The sequence below is a fragment of the Pelobates fuscus genome, chromosome 1 (genome assembly GCF_036172605.1).
Source record: "Pelobates fuscus isolate aPelFus1 chromosome 1, aPelFus1.pri, whole genome shotgun sequence".
In the NCBI taxonomy this organism is placed as follows: domain Eukaryota; kingdom Metazoa; phylum Chordata; class Amphibia; order Anura; family Pelobatidae; genus Pelobates; species Pelobates fuscus.
Window position 1 is genome coordinate 414988174 of NC_086317.1, and position 22627 is coordinate 415010800.

A 22627-nucleotide genomic window follows, 5' to 3' on the forward strand; every position below is an offset into this window, starting at 1 on the left:
TTTGCCCTTTTCGAGAAAAAACATTTTGCTCAATTTATCAAATGTGTGACTGAGAATAGTATATTCATAGTGTAAAAGTTCCCAAATTAATTCTCAAGGTTAGAAGTTGCTTAGTAATACATGTAGGCATATACAAATATTTATTTATTAGATATATGGGTGTACTTACGTATGTAGTGTGTTGGTGTGTGACAGTGTAGGGATGCATTTCTATATAGACAGTGTCATGGTGTGTGAATGCTGTATATTTGTACCGAGTTTCAAATTCCCATGTCATTTGCCCTTTTCCTGCATTTGCACTAATTTCCTCCTCATGTCTCTGACCCCATGTATCCACTTAATTTTCATGTCCAGTGCCAACCTCGTGTCTAAATTTATTATAATCTCACGAGACTTTCTTCATGTCACTAGCATTTATTCATGTATGCTGCCAACTCTTTCTCCATGGTCTTCCCTTTGTCATTGGCACTTTCCGAGGTACAGTTCCAGATAATCTTAACAGTTCCAGATAAGTCTAAAAAACAGGTTTAGATTGCGCTGTATTCTCTTTGTGCTTTCATGGGCATACATTGCAGATCCTGTAATATTATCGCACTGTGTGCTATGGAGTGTAGACTTGACTTGATTTGTCTGTGTGTGTCTTCAAGTAATAAACAATTTGCGAGCGGTCCAAAAAGTCAGTGGCAGCTAGGAGAGCCGTGGGGTGAAGGATGAAAATTAGATAATTCCTTTCAAACCTTCACACCAGGGGGTTCCTTTTATGAAAGTGATATTAACTATAATTTGTTGTTCAGACTTATATCTAATGCTTGCTGAGACAACCTACATTATATTATTTTCTTACGAAGAAAAGAGGTTTTCCTCAGGATGTGTTTAATGCCGACAGAAAATAGCTGAGCTGTGAGGAACAGTTGTGGGAATTCTATTTTGAGAGCACCAGCCTGGACATAAGAGCAGGGAGGGAGAGAATAAAGCTGTGGGGATTTAGCATGTGTCCCAAACGATCACAGTGTTCTTTAAATATTTTTTTTTTTTTTTTTTTTTTTTACTCTTTAGATATTAGAATCTGTTTTGCTAAGATATGACTTAAGACAATCTGGTATGCTCATTCTTGAAATTTGAAACCTTTTTTTTTTTTTTCTTCTTCTTTCAAATAGCTTTATGTAAATCAGTCTTTCTTCAATTCATAATCACTCTTTCCCCCCTTCTCGACTTCAGAAGTAGCATAGAATTTTGCTGTTATCTTACTACATAACCTGATAGGTGACAAGTTTTGTTTTACTACATGTGTAAAAACTATTTTGAGGAGTGTTGTTTATTAATAGTGACAAAACTATTGGAACCGGCCTTTATAATTTGTTGTAAATGTATTTTTATTAGAAAGGTTTTTTCTTTTCAAAATGCATGAAGAAAGTAACATCACATGGTATATGCCCAAGGAGACATGCAGGTTTCACGCATTTGTAGTAAAAGCACAGAGATCACATACATGGATAAACACATTGCTATTGTGTATCAGTTCTGGTGCTCATCAGAAGGGGGCGTAGATTGGCGGGCAAAAGGATGAGGTGGGTGGGAGCAGATAGGAGACTAGAGCAGAAATAGGGGTGGGGGTAATGAGGAGGATCAGTTTATCATGGCCAGGGCTGCTAAGGTCCCCAGAGTTGGAGTCTATCAAAGGGAGCTCAGGTATCCACTCCTTCAACCTATTTTTAAAATGTGTGCCCTAAAAATACTTTTATATAATTTTAGACATTCCTGAATCTATTACATGATGTCATTAAAGGGACACTATAGGCACACAGACCACTTAACCTCATTGAAGTGGTCTCGGTAAAATGTCCCTGTCCCCCTTATCCCTGCAGTGTAAAACACTGCAGTTTTATAGAAACTGCAATGTTTACATTGCGGCGCTAAGACTGCCTCTAGTTGCTCTCTGCGAGACAGTCACTACAGGCCCTTTCTGCAGTGTAATTGAGTTTTGATTTCGTGAAACAATGCTAAACGTCATCATGAGGACACCCAGTGTCAAGAAAAACCCAATAGGAAAGCATGGATGCGGTGCTTTTCTCTGGGAAAGGTCTAATGTGGGGGGGGGGGGGGAGGGGGACAGTCTCCGCTCATGTGCATTAGTTACCCCCATTGGCTGATGGTGCTGGAATCAGCTTAGTGATTGAAAGCTTTTTTTTTTTTTTTTCTTTTTTTTTAACCTTTTCATAGACTGGGGCAGAGAGGCTGCGGGAGCAGAGGGACATTAGAGTTAGGAATACATCTTTGGTAATTAATGTGGTAAAGGGGTTAAGTGGATTACATTTTTGTTAGGGCAGCACAGGGACATTATTATTATTAATTTATAAAGCGCCAACAAGTTCAGCAGCGCTGTACAGTAGGTCGTAGCCATTGACCAATTTTGGCAATAATCTGTATCTGTTTAAATGATACCGATATTACTGATACCAAGGGGCGGACCGCCTCGGGTGCCACTCACATTGAAAAAAATAAATCTAATCAATCTTTTAAAATAATTAACAAGAGGACCAGTGGGTGATGGCCCTAAGTGATATGAGGGGGACTTGTTGTCTCCCCCACCCACCCGGATGGGGGCTCTAAGTGACATCTTTCAATAATCCATCTTCACTGAGTGAGGGTTTCGCGCAGGCTGAGCTCTGCAGGGCGGTGAAATACTTATAAAGCTTAAGCCAACCAATCAGAGTGCTCAGTCATAGTGCTTAAAGCGGCACTGTCATGCCGAACTTACCTTTCCTCAATCTCTTCCTCTTCTCCCCCTCTCTCAGGATCTGTTCTTCTTTTCTTCCTGTCTTCTTTAGTTTTCTTTAAAATCATAAGACAAAGTAGGGACTCTTTGCCTTATGGAGGATTCCTCCGCTTGACAAGCTCTGACCAGCGGAGGAGCAAAGTGTGCTTCATTTCTGCTGGTCAGAGCAATTTTCCCATGATCCCTAGCTTTCCTCCCTGTTCCCACAATGCTTCCTGTCAGTATTGCCGAACGTCCTGTCACTTAGACAGAACGCCGGCAAAACTGCCGAATTGCATCCGAACATAATGAGAATAGTTTCTCCATTGGTGTTAGGATGCAATTCAGTACTTTGTTCGTATCGGAATTTCATTCTAATGAATGAAACTCCGATCCTATTCATTGCCGTGGCTGCATCTTGCAGCCGCTTAGTAGATAGCTCCCTAATTCCCACGGTATCAGGGAGCTATCTACTAAAAGGCTGAAAGACCTAAATTGGTCTTTCAGCCAAATTTACTTAGTATTAGTAAATAATATGCCCCTACTCGCTATATCGCGAGTAGGGGCATGTCTAGTAAGCAGTGAGCAGCCTATAGCTGCTCACTGTAAAAAAACAAAACCAAAATACAAAAAACCTAATAACCCCCCCAGCCCCCTGCGCGGCTGGTGTCCTAATAAAACAATAGGGGGGGGGGGACGGACCTACTGTCCTCCACCCTTGGCCCCCACCCCTGCGCGGTGGGTGGGGGCCCCTAATAAAATAAGGGGGGGGACCTACTGTCCTCCCCCCCCCTGGCCCCCACCCCTGCGCGGTGGGTGGGAGCCCTAATAAAACAATAAGGGGGGGGACCTACTGTCCTCTTCCCCGGCCCCCACCCCTGAGCGGTGGGTGAGGGCCCTAAATGAAACACCCCCCCCCCCCCCCAATCAAGGTGACTAGTGGTCCCAAGCCCCTAGTCACCCCCCCCCCACCCCAAAACAAACTATCCCCTACCTACCCCCCTCACCCTAAAAATAGTGAGGGGGGAATAAAATACCACTACCCTCATTACCGTTATGGCCCCCACCCGCCTCCCAGGGGTGGAGGCCTGGGGGGGAGGACAGTAGCCCCCCCCCCCTCATTACTATTATGGCCCCCCCTTATTACCATTTTTTTTTTTACAGTGAGCAGCCACAGGTTGCTCACTGTTTAGTGGACATGCCCCTACTCACGGTATAGCGAGTAGGGGCATTCAGGAGATTTTAATCTCCCTTATGCTATTATGGGGGGTCATATTGACCCCCATAGAGTGAGGGGGGACCTGGGGGGCTTATGAAGTGGTGGGGAGCACAGCTCCCTGACGCTTCTATCTTTACATATTACAAGGAGGGAGCTGCACGCCGGTAGCTCCCTCCTTGTAATAAACCGAACAAACAAACAAACAAACACTGATATTCGGTGTTAGTTTGTTCGTTTGATTTTTTTCTATTCATTCATTCATTCGTCTGTCTAATGAATGAATTAGATGAAATTCACGTTTGCATGTCCAGGTGTTTCACTGGGCATGTGCGGGAATCTCACAGTCTGTCTAGTGTGGGCAGATGACGTGTCCCTCAGGGACTTCACCTACCCACACAAAGATGGCAGCGCCCTGAATATAGATCGGGGCAGAAAATAAAGAATAAAAAATAGGTAATGTGGGGGGCTTAGGGGCATTTGGGGTGACTAGGGGGTCAATTGGATGTAGTGGAGGCAGGAGGGGGGTTAAAAAAAAACAGGATTCGGCATGACCGTGCCGCTTTAAATTTTCAGGTATTACGTTTATTGCTCTTTCACTATTGTTAGCATGAGTTTTTTATTTAATGGGGAGGGAGGGGGGGGTATTGACTGGAGGTTTGAGAATCCATAGTCACTGGGGGTTTTGACTAGGGTCTTGGTATTTTTTCAATTGGCTCCCACAGTTGCCAATGAGTTGAAGCTGTGGGGCATTTTATTAGCAGGCAAAGCTTGGCCAGCTATGGCGGCTATGTGATTGCTCTGTTAGAGCGATCACATGGCCTGGGAGGGGAGGAGGGCTGATTCGTCGGAGGGGAGCTGTTAGGCAGTCGCCCTGAAGCGGAACCCCCAGTAGATAAGTAACCCGGAGGCTACGGTGCTGAAAGCCGTTTCAGCACTCTATGCCACCGCAATGGCTTTAAAACCCACTAATTGTGGACGGCATAGAATGCCGTAACAGCATTATGGGGTTAATGGCAGATTTGTGTAGAAATTTTCTTTTATGTTTATTTACAGTTTAAAAAACAAACACAAATATCTGTGTCAGTTATCTGCAATATGCCCAAAAGGCAACTGAAAATAATCTCTTAATATCACGAATAAGTGGACTAACAGACAAGTATTTGCAACAAGGCGAACTAGATGCACAGGAAAAGAGGGTGTTGATGGTCCAGCTCAAACAAGCTTACATTCTAGACTGAGTGGGATAAAGTTGCAAAAGAGGTAAGGATAGGACGTATTTCATGTATTGGAAAAAGTAGGTTGCTGGAATAGTTTACAATGAAGAGTTAGTTTTTTGGATAAGACAGTTGCAGGAGTGGACATACATGAAGGTGAAGATTGGTGCTGTGATATTAGCATCTACTGTAAGAAGCATTACTGAGCTTGTAGAACAGCGAACAACAGATTCAACCATCTCTAGTGCCATTTCCTTGTTGTCATAAGTAGTTTTAGTAGCAGAGATTACACAGTTACTTCTGGCCATACCAATTCATACTAGCAGTTGGCGCTGTAATATGCTGAATACGGTCAGCTAACATTCCAAGCCAATCACAGCCGTCCATTGCTGCTTGGGGTAAACCTTTTATCATTAATTCAAAGAGCACAGGGCTCTTGTTTTAAACCAGTAAAAACAGCTAAATGCTAAAAGGAAGGACCGCACCAAGGAACTCTGGTCCTGATAATTACATCAATTAGAGGAAACCATTGCAGTGGCCCTTTAACTTATTTCCTGCAGTGTTTTATTTCTTCATATTTTATGCATTCCACATCAGCATAAAAAAGTTCTAAATTTCCTTTAAAAAAAACAAAAAAAAAAAAACTTGGTTGGTCTAGCAACTATATCTATAGCTATAGCACACAGTATAAATGATTAGTCTGAGAAAGCTCCTAACAGTTTAAATAAAAGGGCTTGCAGAAAAAAAAACCTGTTACATACTTTTATATATGTGAAATATTTAAATAGTAATGATGATTGTGATTGATTTCTCAATGGTACGTAAGAGTATGATTCAGTAGTGTGTCCCCTCCCACATTGCTCAGTCTAGACTGCAGCCAAAGCTGAACATAACTGAGTGGGCAACAGCAGTGAAAAGCTCTCCTACGCAGACGTGGGTTGAACAGCCAAGAGTATCAGAAAAGAGTGTGAGCTTTAAAATCATATCTTTTGGTGTCGGGTGAGAAATGTTTAGGGAGATGCCTTGCTATAACATTTGCCAGCTATAGAGCAGTATTTTGTTCCCCAAAATAATCACATAAGCTTTTAAAGTATAATTTTATGTGTTCTACTTTTGTTTGAAGTGTGCCGTAGCAGAGCAACATGTAACACAAACTGGACTGTATTCCATGTCTTTGAATGAATGTTTTCTTCCTTTGAGTTCTGTGATTTGTGTGGACAAAAAAATATCTGAATTTCCAAGAATTGTTATGTTCTATCTATACACTAACGCAATGGAATGTTCACATGGTAATTGTATTAACAGAAATAGGTGAACAAAGTAGAAACTTGCCATAAAATGCATGGCAAAAATTGGAGATAAACCTGCAACTATTTTGGTACAACAGTAAAGTCTTTTACAGTTTTCATACATGCTAAATTGTTTGAAACTGCCACTGATCGCTCTCTTTCTAAACTCAAAGGAACTGCTCCTTCTGTAGAGGGTGTATTCTCATCACAAACTAAACTTGGCTCCCCCCCCCCCCCGCTTATAAAAAAAAAAAAAAAAAAATGTTTTTACCTAGATTTGTATCAATGCCCTTTGCGGTGGCACAGCCAGAATTAAATGCAAATCTTCTTCCCATAATTCCTTTAGTGTGGAATGTGATCACATTGGAAATCATAGGAACTCGGCCCTTAGTGCATTGAATGGAATAGTGTATTTTTTTAAATCTTTTTTTGGTTGCAATTAATCAATTGATATCCGTTTCAGCTGGGAATATCTTGCTTCAACAGCAAACCAACTTTTCTGTGACTTTTAAGAGAGAGAACAAAATTCTAAAAGCCTCAATTTTTTTTTTCTTCCACATTCCTCAGTTAACTTTGCCTCTCCCAGGCAGGCTTAGTGCCAAGTCAGTGGGTCTCTGTTGTTTTAACAGCAGCCTCAGAATAGGAAATGTGAAAAAGTGCGATCTATTCATGCCAACACTTCAGCTTTTTGGATATCTAAAGCCGTCACCTTTTGTGTTTTTCTAGTGTACTTTGTGAAATCACCTCTGGGATGGAATCCTGTCAGCTGAACAAGCTGAAACAGGTTTTCATGTGTTTATTTTAAATATTGTTGCCGAAAGGTCCTGATCTGATTTCAGGAAGCAGTGCACGTTTCTGCTTCACTGGTACAACACTGGACTTCTTCATGTATTTATTTTGCAGGGCAAAGACTGTATCCGCTGAGCACTGTGCATTAGGAAGTACATATACAGCCAGCCTCTATGCAAATAATCAAAACATCATCATTATCTTTGCTTAGATGCCAGTAGGTTGTATAATACAGTCCGTGACAGCCAAACTGAAATCCTTACACTCTCTTCTCCAAAAGTTTAAAACGTTATACAGATTTGATTACTGGCTACTTTTTGTCTATATGATAAATATGTATTGCTGTCAAGATCTCATAGGTTTAAACTCTGGATTGTAGTCCATTGAAAGGCAAACTTCAGAATTAAAGGAACGTTCCAAGAACCATAGCTACAATTGCATGCTGTAGTTGTTATGATGCCAGAAGGGAGAATGGTTTGGCAATTTACCTGGGGTCCACCAGGTGCACACCCCGCAGGACCCAATCATTGACTGAGAATGTCAGCTGAGTGCTTTTAAACCATTGAGAGTGTCCCTGCACTTCTGGGCTTAGCACAGTGGCCAAGCTTTTAACTGCAAATGTGTGCTCAGTGGACTCAATATAAGTTGCCAAACTGTTATGAAAGGGACACTATAGTCACTAAAACAACTACAGCTTATTGAGTTTGTTCTGGTGAGTAGAATCATTAACTTCAGGCTTTTTTCTGTAAACACTGTCTTTTCAGAGATAACTAGGGATAACTTCACTGGCCACTCCTCAGATAGCGCTTAGAGATCCTTCCTGGGTCATGGCTGCCTAAAATGCATCCAAACATTCAGTATCTCCTCCCTCTGAATGTAGACATTGAACTTTCCTCATAGAGATTCATTTCATTTCTCTGAGGAGATGCTGATTGGCAAGGGCTGTGTTTGAATCATGCTGGCTCTGCCCCTGATCTGCCTCTTTGTCTCAGTCTCAGCCAATCCTATGGAGAAGCACTGTGATTGAATCAGGCTACCACTTCTGATAATGTCAGCAGACTGCTTGTTTTTTTTTAGGCAAACGGCATGCAGATCTACAGCTTCAGGCTTGAATACAGTAAGATTTTGCTATATTTATGGAGGCATGAGGGGCCCAGGGGGGCTAGATGGTGGTGTTAACACTATAGGGTCAGGAATACATGTTTGTGTTTCTGACCCTATAGTGATCCTTTAAAGGATTACTCCAACCACCATGACCACTTCAAATCCCTGAAGTGGTTATGGTGATCAGAAACGGTATGTGCTTGTAAAGCTACACATACAGAGAAATGTGCACTTGTGTGCCAGGGGCTAGTTACACACTCTGCATGAAAACATCCAGTGTCTGTAAAATCCCCAAACAATAGCACTACAGCAATAATTTCCTATAGTGAGAGCCTAATGCGCATGTCATTAGCCTCCCTGTCGGATGATGTCGAAGGAGACGGAGCGCCGACCTAGTGCCGAGGGAGCTAGAATCCGGTAAGTGTTAAAAGTTGGGATTTTTCCACTGGAGCCAGTTATCCCCAGGAGATTGTATTTGATCTTTTCTTCCATGGAATCTAAAGAAATAATCCTGGAAAACCTTTCCAGTGGCCTGTTTGATTAAAACTAAAGAGAATAGTAAATGATGAAAATATTGCTGCCATGGGGTCTGCACCTTTTTAAATAAATGGATTAAATAAGCTGCCTCTCTAACAAGTACCAGTCCTGAAGCATTTCCTGGGAAAGGATTGTAGACAGTGCATGTATTTCAAAATTGTAAGCCTCACATGTGAAGCGTGAAGGGAAAAATCTATTCCTCCCTCTAGCAATACAGGGCCTGGGCAACGTTCCAATCTAGCAGTACTTGGCACAGTGATGGTCTCAGAGACCTGCAGCAATCCTGTTGTGACAGAGTAAACCCCAAAAGCTGTTTGTTAGTGTCAGTCAGGGCCTAGTTGTATTTTTGGTTTCGTTTCCTCCCCCCCCCCCCCCCCCATTTTTTTTTCCCATTTGATTTTAAAGTGTTGAATTACTGAAACAGCAAATTAACCTACAACCCTAGTCTTTACAGTAAGCTGTGCTCCAAGGATTTGGCTTTTTGTTTTGTTTATGAACGTTCAGGCATAAAAACAATGTCATCAGTGTTGTACTCTAAAATGTATAGATCTTATTATGAATGATCGATCGAAGATCTAATAGATTTTTAAAGCAGTCCGGTCACTGCCAAATGTGTCTGTCTGTCTACTTCAGCTGTTTGTAGTAATATGAAAACTGACTGCCAAATCACCAACAAACTTATAGATAAATATACTTAACTGATGATTGCTTTATTCTTTCTGCTGTAGCCACACCTCTTTCTGCTTTCTCAATGCCAAGTGTGCCATCCCATAATACCTAGATCTCACATGCTAGTCATTGTCTGTACTTGCTATCATGGAATGCATGTATGTACATGTACCTACTGCACTTTTTGTTTTAAAGGTAAACTATATATGCAAGCCTGGCGATGCATCTATTATTTAATTTATCATGAAGAAATAACAAAAATGTAAAAGATATTTCTGAAAGTCCACAGTGTTTTGCAAATCCCTAGGTCCACAGGCAGCAGTAAGTGTCTCAATATGCTTAGCTAATCCTGATGCCCCCTCATTTGTTTTCAATAGGAACACTGTATATAGTCCATCAATGTGTACAAAGATTGTAGTTCATTAGTCAGGATTACTTTCATTTAGAAAAACCATAACACAAATTATTGACGAGCTAAGATCAGTCATATTTCTATTTACTTACAAAGTTAATTTAAAGGGACACTATAGTCACCAGAACTACAGCTTATTTTATTTTTGCGGTGTATAAATCATGCCCCTAGAGTCTCACTGCTCAATTATCTGCCCTGATAAAACATCAATCCAATTGCCCCCCCCACCCCCAAAACAAGGACAGAACGTGCCTGTAGCAAGTGTGTTAAAAAATGATAAGCTTAGAGTCATGTCTACAAAAGCTCACAGTTTAGGGAATAAGATCCATGAACTTGTGGTAATAATGGCAACTGCTGATGTAGATTTAGTTGCTGTTACTGAGACATGGTATAATGAGGACAATGACTGGGACATAGCAATTCCAGGGTACTCTTTATATAGAAAAGACAGGGAGGCAAGAAAGGGGGAGGGGTGGCTCTGTAGGTGAAGGATAGCATAAAATCTAGCCTAATAAGTTAGTGAGGTGAGCATAGTCCGTTTGGGTTACGTTAGAATTTGGTAATCAACATAACCCAAATTCTAACGTAACTTGTGTAGGTGTGATTTATAGGTCCCCAGGACATATAGAAGAGTTGGATAATCTACTAGTTCGGGAAATGGCTAAAATGACAAAACAAGTCGTTGAGGAGCCAACTCATACACACGCACTGCACTCATACACACACACACGCACTGCACTCATACACACACACACGCACTGCACTCATACACACACACACGCACTGCACTCATACACACACACGCGCACTGCACTCATACACACACACGCGCACTGCACTCATACACACACACACGCACTGCACTCACACACACACACACACACACGCACTGCACTCATACACACACACACGCACTGCACTCATACACACACACACACACGCACTGCACTCATACACACACACACACACACGCACTGCACTCATACACACACACACACACGCACTGCACTCATACACACACACACACACACACACGCACTGCACTCATACACACACACACACACACACGCACTGCACTCATACACACACACACACACACGCACTGCACTCATACACACACACGCACTGCACTCATACACACACACGCACTGCACTCATACACACACACGCACTGCACTCATACACACACACGCACTGCACTCATACACACACACGCACTGCACTCATACACACACACACACACGCACTGCACTCATACACACACACACACATGCACTGCACTCATACACACACACACACACGCACTGCACTCACACACACACGCACTGCATTCATTATATACACACACTGTAAATAAATATCCAATTAATATAATTTTTTTAGGATCTGATTTTATTTAGAAATTTACCAGTAGCTGCTGCATTTCCCACCCTAGTTTTATATTCGAGTCAATAAGTTTTCCCAGTTTTTGGGGGTAAAATTAGGGGCCTCGATTTATATTAGGGTCGGCTTATACTCGAGTATATACGGTATGTAGAAGAGGATAAAGGTCTAATGACTGCCTCAGTGAATATTTTTTTTCAGTATATTTACAGATGAAAAGGAAGGTATGTAGAAGAGGATAAAGGTCTAATGACCGCCTCAATTAATATTTTTGTTCGGTGTTTACAGATAAAAATGAAGGAAATGGACCTCAGTTAGGAAATAGGAAAATGAGTCATTTGTTACATGTGAGTTTACAGAGGAAGAGGTTCTATTTCAACTGGCAAAAGTAGAGACAAAAAAGTCAATGGTACCTGAAGGAATACACCCAAAGTTATTAAAAGAGCTTAGTGGTGTACTAGCAAAACCATTAAAAGATTTATTTAACCAATTATCAACAGGAGTAGTCCCAGAAGATTGGAAGTTAGCGAATGTTGTGCCCATTCACAAGAAAGGTAGTAGGGAGGAGTCGGGCAACTATAGGCCATTAAGCCTTACTTCAGTAGTGGGGAAAGTAATGGAAACCATGTTAAAGGATAGGATTGTTGAACATCTAAAATCACGTGGATTTCAAGATCAGAGACAACATTGGTTTACTTCAGGGAGATCTAATCTTATTGATGATGCAGTAGACATTGCTTACCTAGATTTCAGTAAGGCTTTTGACACTGCTGAACATAGGATTATCAATAAACTGCAATCTTTAAGTTTGGATTCCAATATTGTGGAATGGGTAAGGCAGTGGCTGAGTGATGGGCAACAGAGGGTTGTAGTCAGTGGAGTGTATTCCAAGCATGGGCTTGTCACCAGTGGGGTACTTCAGGGATCTGTACTTTGACCCATTCTCTTTAATACTTTTTTTTAAATTAATTTTTGCTGATGATACGAAGGAGGGATAATGCAAATTATTTGGGTAAACTATAAAAATGGTCAGAGTTGTGGCAACTGACAATTAACGTGGATAAGTGCAAGGTAATGTATCTTGGACGTAAAAACCCAAGGGCAGAGTATAGAATATTTGATAGAGTCCTAACCTCAACATAATTATTTCTGATGACTTAAAGGTAGGCAGAAAATGTAATAGAGTAACAGGAAATGCTAGAAGAATGCTTGGTTGTATAGGGAGAGGTATTAGCAGTAGAAAGAGGGAAGTGCTCATGCCATTGTACAGAACACTAGTGAGACCTCACTTGGAGTATTGTACGAAGTACTGGAGACTGTATCTCTAGAAGTATATTGATACTTTAGAGAGAGTTCAGAGAAGGGCTACTAAACTAGTTCATTATAGCTTGAAGGAAAGACGAGACAGGGGGCATATGATAGAAACATTTAAATACATAAAGTAAAGGAGGAGACTATTTGAAAGAAGAAAAACTACCACTACAAGATGACATAGTCTTAAATTAGAGGGGCAAAGGTTTAAAAATATCAGTATTACTTTACTGAGAGGGTAGTGCATGGAAAAGCCTTCCTGCTGAAGTGGTAGAGTTTAACATAGTGAAGGAATTTAAACATGCATTGGATAGGGATAAGGCTATCCTAGCTAAAAGAAGAGGCCAGGGACTAATGAAAGTATTTAGATAATTGGGCAGACTAGATGGGCCGAATGGTTCTCATCTGCCATCACATTCTATGTTTCTATCTGCCATTTAAGAGTTAAATCACTTTGTACAGCCCTAGTCACACCTCTCTGCATGTGACTTGCACAGCCTTCCTAAACACTTCCTGTAAAGAGTCTTCTAATGTTTACACTTTCTTCATTGCAAATATATTTAACCCCTTAGTGACCAAACAGTTTTTCAATTTTCTTACCGTTAAGGACCAGGTCTGTTTTTACATTTCTGCGGTGTTTGTGTTTAGCTATAATTTTCCTCTTACTCATTTACTGTACCCACCCATATTATATACTGTTTTTTCCTCGCCAGTAAATATATAAATAAAGATTCCATTATTTTCATCATATCATATATAATTTACTATAATTTTTTTTTTATAAAATCTGTTGACTTAAAAAACAAAAACAAAAAAATACACTTTTTCAACCGCCAAAAAAATACCTGTGCTAAATAGTTTCTAAATTTTGTCTTAAGTTTAGAAATACCCAATGTTAACATAATCTTAGCATTTTTTGGAAAGTTATAGGGCAATAAGTTTAAGTAGCACTTTGCTATTTCCAAACCATTTCCCCTCCCAAAAATAACTTGCATTGTAACCCTGATATCTGTCAGGAATCCCTGAATAACCCGTTTTATTTATATATATATATATATATATATATATATATATATATATATATATATATATATATATATATATATATATATATATATATATATATATATATAATTTTTTTTTTTTTTTTTTTTTTTTTTTTAAAAAGAAGACCACCTAAGGTATTAAACATGGGGTAGTTTGACTCTTTTCATGCAACTATTTTACCACCAATCTATGCCAAATTTAAAAAAATAAAAATAATTGCTGATTTTTTTGACACACATAGCAATTTAAGAATACCTGTACAGAGAACTTTAAGGGTTACTGCCAAAGAACACCCCAATATGTGTTCAGCAACATCTCCTGAGTACAGTGATACCACCAATGTATAGGTGTGTCAGGTTCTCTGGGGGCTAAAATACCTTATTTGGAGGGTGCGCATTACAGTTTTCCAACTTGGAATTTTCACAGCTGGTTATCATGCACCCATGTCCTATTTGAGACATTTTTGAAACCAGCCAATGTAATTTACCCCCATCAAACCATATATTTTTGAAAAGTAGACACCCTAGGGTATTTCAGATGCTGGTATTTTAACACTTTCCATGCACTAATTCTACCACTAGTCTGTCAAACTTTTGGGTATACATTTGTTGTGTTATTTTTCTCTCACATTGTACTTTAGGCATGGATTCTCAGTTCCTGTTATGTGTTACTGACAAAGAACACCCCGATATGTGTTCAGCAACCTCTCCCGAGTACAACAGTGCCCCCAATGTACAGGTTTTATGGGTTTGTGGAAACTTACATGGGTCAAATGTAGGGCTTTTCTATGTTTGCACAGTGAGACCGTATTGGAGCCCAGGAATGAAAATTAACCCTATCATGGCATACCATTTGTAAAAGTAGACAACCCACGGTATTCAAAATGGGGTATGTCCAGTCTTTTTTTAGTAGCCACTTAGTCACAAACCCTAGCCAAAGTTAGCGTTTATATTCGTTTTTATGCATTTTTCACACTTAAACTGCTATTTCACCAATGATATCCGTATAATACATTTAACTTCTCTAAAAGTGTAGAGTAATGTCTCACGAGTACAACAGTACCCCTTAAGTACAGGTTTTAAGGTGATTTGGAAAGTTACAGGGTTAAACCTAAGATTTGCCAATTTCTGTTTTTGTAAATCATTTGCCAGATTGGCTATGTTGCCTTTGAGACGGTATGGCAGCCCAGAAATGAAAATTAACTCCACTATGACATACCATTTGAAAAAGTAGACAATCCAAGGTATTGCGAATGGGGTATGTCCAGTCTTTTGTAGTAGCCACTTAACACTTGCCAAAGTTAGCATTCAGATTTGTCTTTTGCATATTTTCTTTTTTTTACACAAAAACTGCACTTTTACTGATGATTTCATCGTTGGGATAGGTTTTACGGTTTTAAACTAGGGATCGACCGATTATCGGTTTTACCGATATTCTCGCCTGATATTCGGTATTTTCGGCAATATCGGCCAATAGAGATACCGATATTCCCGATAATACATACCAGGACCGCCGGGCCTATTACAAGCCCGGCGGTCCTGGGGGGCCCGCAGCAAGCTGTTACTCACCTTCCTGCAGCTCCCTATGTAAATCTCGCGAGTCCAGCGGCAGTCAGAGCGTTGCCAAGGGTTACCATGGCAATACTCCGCGCGGCACGCAGACCACAAGATTTACTCAGGGAGCTGAAGGGAGCTGCTGGGAAGGTAAGTAACAGCTTGCTTCCGGTTCCCCCCTGCCCTCCCTCAGTACACAGTACATGCCACTGGACAACCAGGGAAGGCTATATCCCACTCCCTGGCCAAGTAACAAGCAGGGAGGGGGGACAAAACCAATAAATAAATAAACATTATTAAAAATAAAATTTAATTAAAAAAATGCCTCCCCTCCCGCCCATTTTACACAAATTACATTCCTTCACACACACACACACACTGCATTCATTATACATACACAAACACACACACACACACACACACACTCTGCATTATATACACACACTACACAAACACACACACTGCATTCACTATATACACACACACTACACACACACTCCCTACATTCACTATATACACACACACTACACAAACACACTCACTACATTCACTATATACACACACTATACAAACACACACACTCTGTATTCATTATAATATACACACACACTACACAAACAAACTGCATTCACTTTACGCACACTACATTCACTATACACACTACACAAACACACACTGCATCTACTACACACACACACACACACAGCTCCACTGTCTAAACACACTGCATCCACTACATGTGGCATGTATATTTTGTGCATTTACTTTTAGAAATTGTTTTTTTTTTTCAAAATGGTAAATGTACAGAATATCTGCAAGTTATCGGCTATCGCCCTGAAAGTTCACAGATTATCGGTATCGGCTCTAAAAAAACAATATCCCTATTTTAAACACTCTTATTTGTGTTCAGTGAAGTCTCCCGAGTATAACAATACCCCCATTTAAAGGTTTTATGCTGTTTTGCAAAGTTACAAGTAGTTGCCTGGGTTGTCAAGCAGGTCCCTCAAATTATAATTAATAAAATCAAATAATTAGGTAGTTAATAGTTAAATATATATGTAAAATGTATATGTATATGTATGTATGTGCGTGTGTGTGTGTGTGTGTGTATGGCTTGAAAATTGTATTTGTTATCTAGGAGCCAGCTAAAAAAGAAGTTAGGAGCAAGTCATTTTCAATGAGAAAATGCAATTCTTAAAGGGACACTGTAGTTACCAGAATCACTACAGCTTGATGTTGTTGTTCTGGTGTCTATAGCCTGTCCCTGCAAGTGCTTCAGTGTAAACACTGCGTTTTCTGCAAAAAGGCAGAGTTTACATTGCTGCTTAGTAACACCTCTAGTGACAGTCACTCAGACGGTCACTAGAGAGTCTTGCTCGTCAGACCAATCACAGTAGGGTAGGGAAGGGGGGCGTCCCTTTTTAAGGTCCATAAGCCCCTCCTACAACTTCAGGCAAAGCCTTCCTATGTATCTCTCTCTCTCTCTCTCTCTCTCTCTCTCTCTCTCTCTCTCTCTCTCTCTCATTCATATATATATATATATATATATATATATGTGTATGTGTGTGTGTGTCTCTCTCAAATCACTAAGATGGTCACGACGACTGAAGTAACCCTTTAAGTTCTGTGGAAAAGAAGTTCAATTATCCTGTGCAACAGATGGTTTAAATATGCTTTTCCTCCATCTGTTTAAAATTCTACTAAGCGATAAAGCCACATTTAACAACTTAACGACTTGGGATGTGTCACTACGTCCTAACTATACTGGGTTTTAAATCCCTGCTTACACTGCGATGTCCCTGATATCAGTTGATACCTGGGGCTCCCCTCTGTCAGCTGTAGCCATTTTTAGTTGCCCCAGAATGAGAGATGCTCTGCGTGCAGCACTCAAAGTGAGCAATGTATACAGTCTTTTAAATGGGCATTTAAATCCCCATTGGCTACAAATGGTGTAAGCGGGGTAAAATCCGGGGATCTAACTTTTGAGCATTCCTGATATAGATCCTAAACAAATGAGGCATTAATCATGACTGATTTGTGAATCTATTTTGAGCTCTTTCTGTTTAGCTGCACTGGATATATAAAAAATATTTTAAGCAAAAATGTGGAGAAATGTATTTATTTTTTTTAAATATTTTATTCACACTTAATGTTTTGTTATGTTGGGTATTCTAATGTTGTTCTGCTGTAAGTATGTTAAAAGGAAGCTATTAACTCCCCTTTAACCCCTTAAGACCGGAGGGCGTACAATTACGCCCTATTTTAAGCGTCTCTAAACGCAGCCGGGCGTAATTGTACGCCCTTCGGTCTTTTGTTACTTACCCGGCGAACGCGGTTGGGGGGGGACTCCCATAGAGCGTCAGTCCTCTTCAACACCCCCCCCCCCCCCCGCGCGCCATGTGAGAGTGAGCTCCTTGCGAGGACCTCACAATCACAAGGCCGGGTTAGCTGGCTGCAGCAATGCCAGCAGGGGGCCAGTGTTTGTGACCAAATGGCTAATAAAAAAGACTGGACATACCCAATTTGCAATACCTTGGGTTGTCTACTATTGCAAATGGTATGCCATTATGGGTGTAAATTTATTTCCTGGGCTACTATAGGCAACGTAACCAATCTGGCGAATTTCAATTTCAAATGTAACACGCTATATTTGACCCTGGAACTTCCCAAAACACCATAAAACCTGTACATAGGGGGTACTGTTTTACACGTGAGACATCGCTGAATACAAATATGTGTATTTTATTGCAGTAAAAGCAAACAGTATTATGACATTGACAGTTAAAATGTCATGTAGAACTTAAAAAAAAATGAAGAAAAAATCTTATTTTCTCCCATTTTTTTCATATTAAATTATGTTTCATAGCTAAATATTTGATATTAAATGAAAGCCCTGTTTCCTCTGAATAAAATGATATATAATAAGGGGGGGGGGTGCATTTAATATGAAAGAGGTGAATTACGGTTGGACAGACATATAGCGCAAATGCCAGGTTTTGTTTACGTTTTGTTCTGTTCACAACGTGTACATTTGGCTCAGTCCTTAACCCTTTAAGACCGCAGGACGTACCATGCCGTCCTTATTTGGGCGGCTCTAAACGCCGCAGGACGGCATGGTACGTCCTGGGCGGTCTTACCCCCCACGTGGCCGGCGGAACATGGCCGCTGCAGATCGCGGTCGGGGGGCATGCCTGGCCCCCCAGGCAGCCCCCCTGTGCCTGGGGACCGCGGTCTGCAGCTTCCGATCGCAGTGACAGGCTGTCACTGCGATCGGTATTTACCATGTGTCAGCCGATTTTAAAATCGGCTGACACATGGAGCCGGCGGAATTCTCTGCAGCAGATCGCGGTCGGGGGACATGCCTGGCCCCCCAGGCAGTCCCCCTGCGGTCAGTGACCGCGATCTGCAGAGTATGATCGCAGGGAGAGGCTGTCTCTGCGATCTGAATGCAGAGACAGCCTCTCCCTGCGATCTGATCGCAGTGACAGCCTGTCACTGCGATCAGAGTTACTATGTGTCAGCCTATTGGCTGACCCATAGTAACTTCAGGCAGGATCCCCCTGCAGATCGCGGTGGGGGGCATGCCTGGCCACCCAGGCACTCCCCCTGTGGCCAATTACCGCGATCTGCAGGAGGTGATCACAGTGACAGCCTGTCACTGTGATCACTGATCCTGTGTGTCAGCCAGTGATGTAAAATCACTGGCTGACACTGTCTCTGCCCCTCTCCTCCCCTATTAACCCCTTAATGTAAAAAAAAAAAAAAAATTAAAGTTAAAAATAAAATACACTTACATCATTTATATATATATTATATATATGATCTATATATAATATATATATACGCACACATTTACACATACACTAAGTGTATTTTAATATTTATATATATAATTATATATATATATATTAATATCAAAATACACGTAGAAGGATATTGATTAAATATATACATAATTATAATTATATATATATATTATAATAAAAAAATATGTAAATACGTAAAAAAAAATTAAAATAAAAAAATAAATAATTAAAAATATATATGTGTGTAATTTCATTCTAACTGTATTTTGATAATATATATATATATATCTATATATATATATAGATATCTATATATATATATATATAGATATCAAAATACACGTAGAACGAAATAATATATATATATGTATATACCCAAGTATATACGTATACATCACTATATGTATACCTATATATAAATAAAAATAATAGTAAAAAAATTATATACATATATATATACATATATATATATACACACACGTGTATATATAATAATTTTACATATATATTTATGTAATAATTTTACATAATTAGGTATCCTAATTAATTACAATTAGCGGGACCTGCCTAACAACCCAGGCCGAAAGTATAGGGAATTTAATTTGCTAGCACTATATTTAACCCTATAACTTTCCAAGACACTATAAAACCTGTACATGGGGGGTACTGTTTTACTCGGGAGACATCGCTGAATACAAATATTTGTGTTTCAAAACCGTAAAATTTATTACAACAATGATATCGTCAGGGAAAGTGAAATTTATTGTCTTTTTCGCACACAAACGGCACTTACACTGACGATATTTTTGCTGTCATACTTTTTACTGTTTTGAAACACAAATATTTGTGTTCAGCAAAGTCTCCTGAGTATAACAGTACCCCTCATGTACAGGTTTTATGGTGTTTTCAAAAGTTACAGAGTCAAATATAAGGCTTGCGTTTCAGTTTTTTCACAATGAAATTCGCCAGATTGGTTACGTTGGCTTTGAGACCGTATAGTAGCCCAGAAATAAGAATTACCTCCATAATGGCATACCATTTGCAAAAGTAGACAACCCAAGGTATTGCAAATGGGGTATGTTCAGTCTTTTTTAGTAGCCACTTAGTCACAAACACTGGCCAAAATTGGCTTTCAAATTAGTTTTTTGCATTTTTCACACACAAACAAATATTAACGTTAACTTTGGCTAGTGTTTGTGACCAAGTGGCTACTAAAAAAGGCTGGACATACCCCATTTGCAATACCTTGGGTTGTCTACTTTTGCAAATGGTATGCCATCATGGGGGTAATTTTCATTCTTGGGCTACCATACAGTCTCAAAGGCAACATAACCAAACTGGCAAATTTCAATGTGAAAAAACTGAAAAGTGTAACATGCTATATTTGACCCTGTAACTTCCCAAAACACCATAAAACCTGTACATAGGGGGTACTGTTTTACACGTGAGACATCGCTGAATACAAATATGTGTATTTTATTGCAGTAAAAGCAAACAGTATTATGACATTCACAGTTAGAATGTCACATAGAACTAAGAAAATTTTAAAAAAATCATATTTTCTCTAATTTTTTTATATTTTATTCATATTACGTTATGTTCCATACCTAAATATTTGATGTTAAATGAAAGCCCTGTTTCCCCTGAACAAAATGATATATAATAAGTGTGGGTGCGTTTAATATGAAAGAGGTAAATTATTGTTGAACAGACATATAGTCAAAATCTGTGCTTTGTTTACATTTTTTTTGGTTCACAACTTGTACATTTGGCTGCGGGGTTAAGGGGTTAATAACCAAAAACAATATGTAATATGTATTGGGGCACTTAAAAAGAAACACTTAAACAAACAGTGCAAGTTCTTTTTTCTCTCTTTTTTTTTTTTTTATGCTTGAGGACGTGAACAATTGCCTCTGTCGTTAAAGTGTTAACAATGGTGACTTGATGGGTGTATATATTTAACACGGTTGTCGAGTGGGGGACTTGAGCTAATTTCAACATGAGTTTTAATCAGTTAAACAAGAAGTATTAATGAAGGGTGGTAAGCTTAGAGATCAAGGATATCCTGTTGTATAGTTAGTCTTCAGTAAATGTAAATATATACAGCATGTCAAGTGGACAACTCTGGGATAATTGTGAAAAAAGGGAACAAGGGAACTTTCAGAGAAAAGACAGTGTTTACACTGGTGCTAGGTAACACCTCTAGTAGTAGTCACTCAGACAGCCGCCATCAAAGGTGCTTCCTTGTCCAGTGCTGTGCTGGGTACAGAATCTACGTTCAGCATCTGCACACTATCTGCATGGAGGCAGCATGGCTATTTGCCACTCATGTGCAATAGCTTCCAAATGCTTTCCTATGGGAAAAAAATGAAATTGAATGATATTAAATTATCTCCAACACGGAGGCGTGGTCTAATGCGGCGAGAGTGGTGTGTCATGGGAGAAAAGGTGAGTATAATTACCTTTTCACTGCTCTGACGGGTTGCTGGGGACTTAAAAGGCCACACCAGCACTATAGTGTCAAGAATACATGTTTGTTACAGCCACGCTTTACTGGTATGAATTGGTATGGCAAAGAAATAGTTTAATCTCTGCCTTAACTATATCTCTTGCAATGGAGTGGACCAGGCTGCGGGTTGCCAGGGACCCTCATTCAGTGTTAACTTGCTCAAAAATGGACCGTGCCAGATGACTTCTGTCTTGAAATGGTTATGGCGCCTAGAATGTCTGTCCCTTGAATTGAAATCCAAACATAAAATCTTTTTACTTGCTTATCTTTAAGATATCACTGGACTGATTATACGGTTCCCTGCAGTCAAGGTTATTTGTCTTCTTAATTAGTAAAACATGAAGTGATGCTCTTTTTTTATATATTGATATGGCTACAACTTCTTATTTTTATTGTTGCAGAGAGCATAATGGGAGACGATCGCCCTTTTGTGTGCAGCGCTCCTGGCTGCGGACAGGTAAGACAGCCTTTCTGTATTGACATCTTTCTTACAAATGGCAACATAATATTTGCCAGTTTGGCATATGGACATTTTTTTTTTTTTATTATTATTCTTTTTGCAAATTTTACATATGTAACATCACAGACAAAAACAGTTCAAAATTAGACATATAGACTTTGATTTACAATAGGATATATGAGCTGTTGAGTAAACTTCACACACAGAAACACAAATATCACAATTTAAAGGGACTGAGCAGATTAGGCGGGCCTAAACTATAATAATTAGGTTAATTCATAACTTTCCTGAATACAGTGCCATAGGGAAGAACTACAGTGATCTTTATATATAAGGATATTCATAACAGAGAACGCAACAAGGTATATAGTTATATCATATTATCTAGCCAAGGTGACCATTTCTCATCAAATTTTAAGTGGCTATCATATTGAAAAGATATTCCCCTTTCCATATCGTGTTGGTATTTAAGCTGAGTTAGCACTTGGGTCCAAGATGGAGTCTTTTTCTGTAGCCAATATCTTGATATTTCTATTTCTATTTTTATGGCCATCATAAGTTAGATTATTA

The 22627-nt window shown here is 39.7% G+C and overlaps 1 protein-coding gene across 2 annotated transcripts in view; it reads left to right on the forward strand.

The window, feature by feature from the left end:
* The window catches only part of LOC134569647 (cyclic AMP-dependent transcription factor ATF-7-like), a 96369-nt gene that overhangs the window by 21570 nt on the left and 52172 nt on the right, over positions 1-22627 (forward strand). For both annotated transcript variants that reach the window (XM_063428447.1, XM_063428448.1), the window contains exon 2: positions 21999-22054. In XM_063428447.1, coding sequence (XP_063284517.1) covers positions 22007-22054 — 48 coding nt within the window. In that variant the 5' untranslated portion in view covers positions 21999-22006. The remainder of the gene's footprint in view (positions 1-21998; positions 22055-22627) is intronic.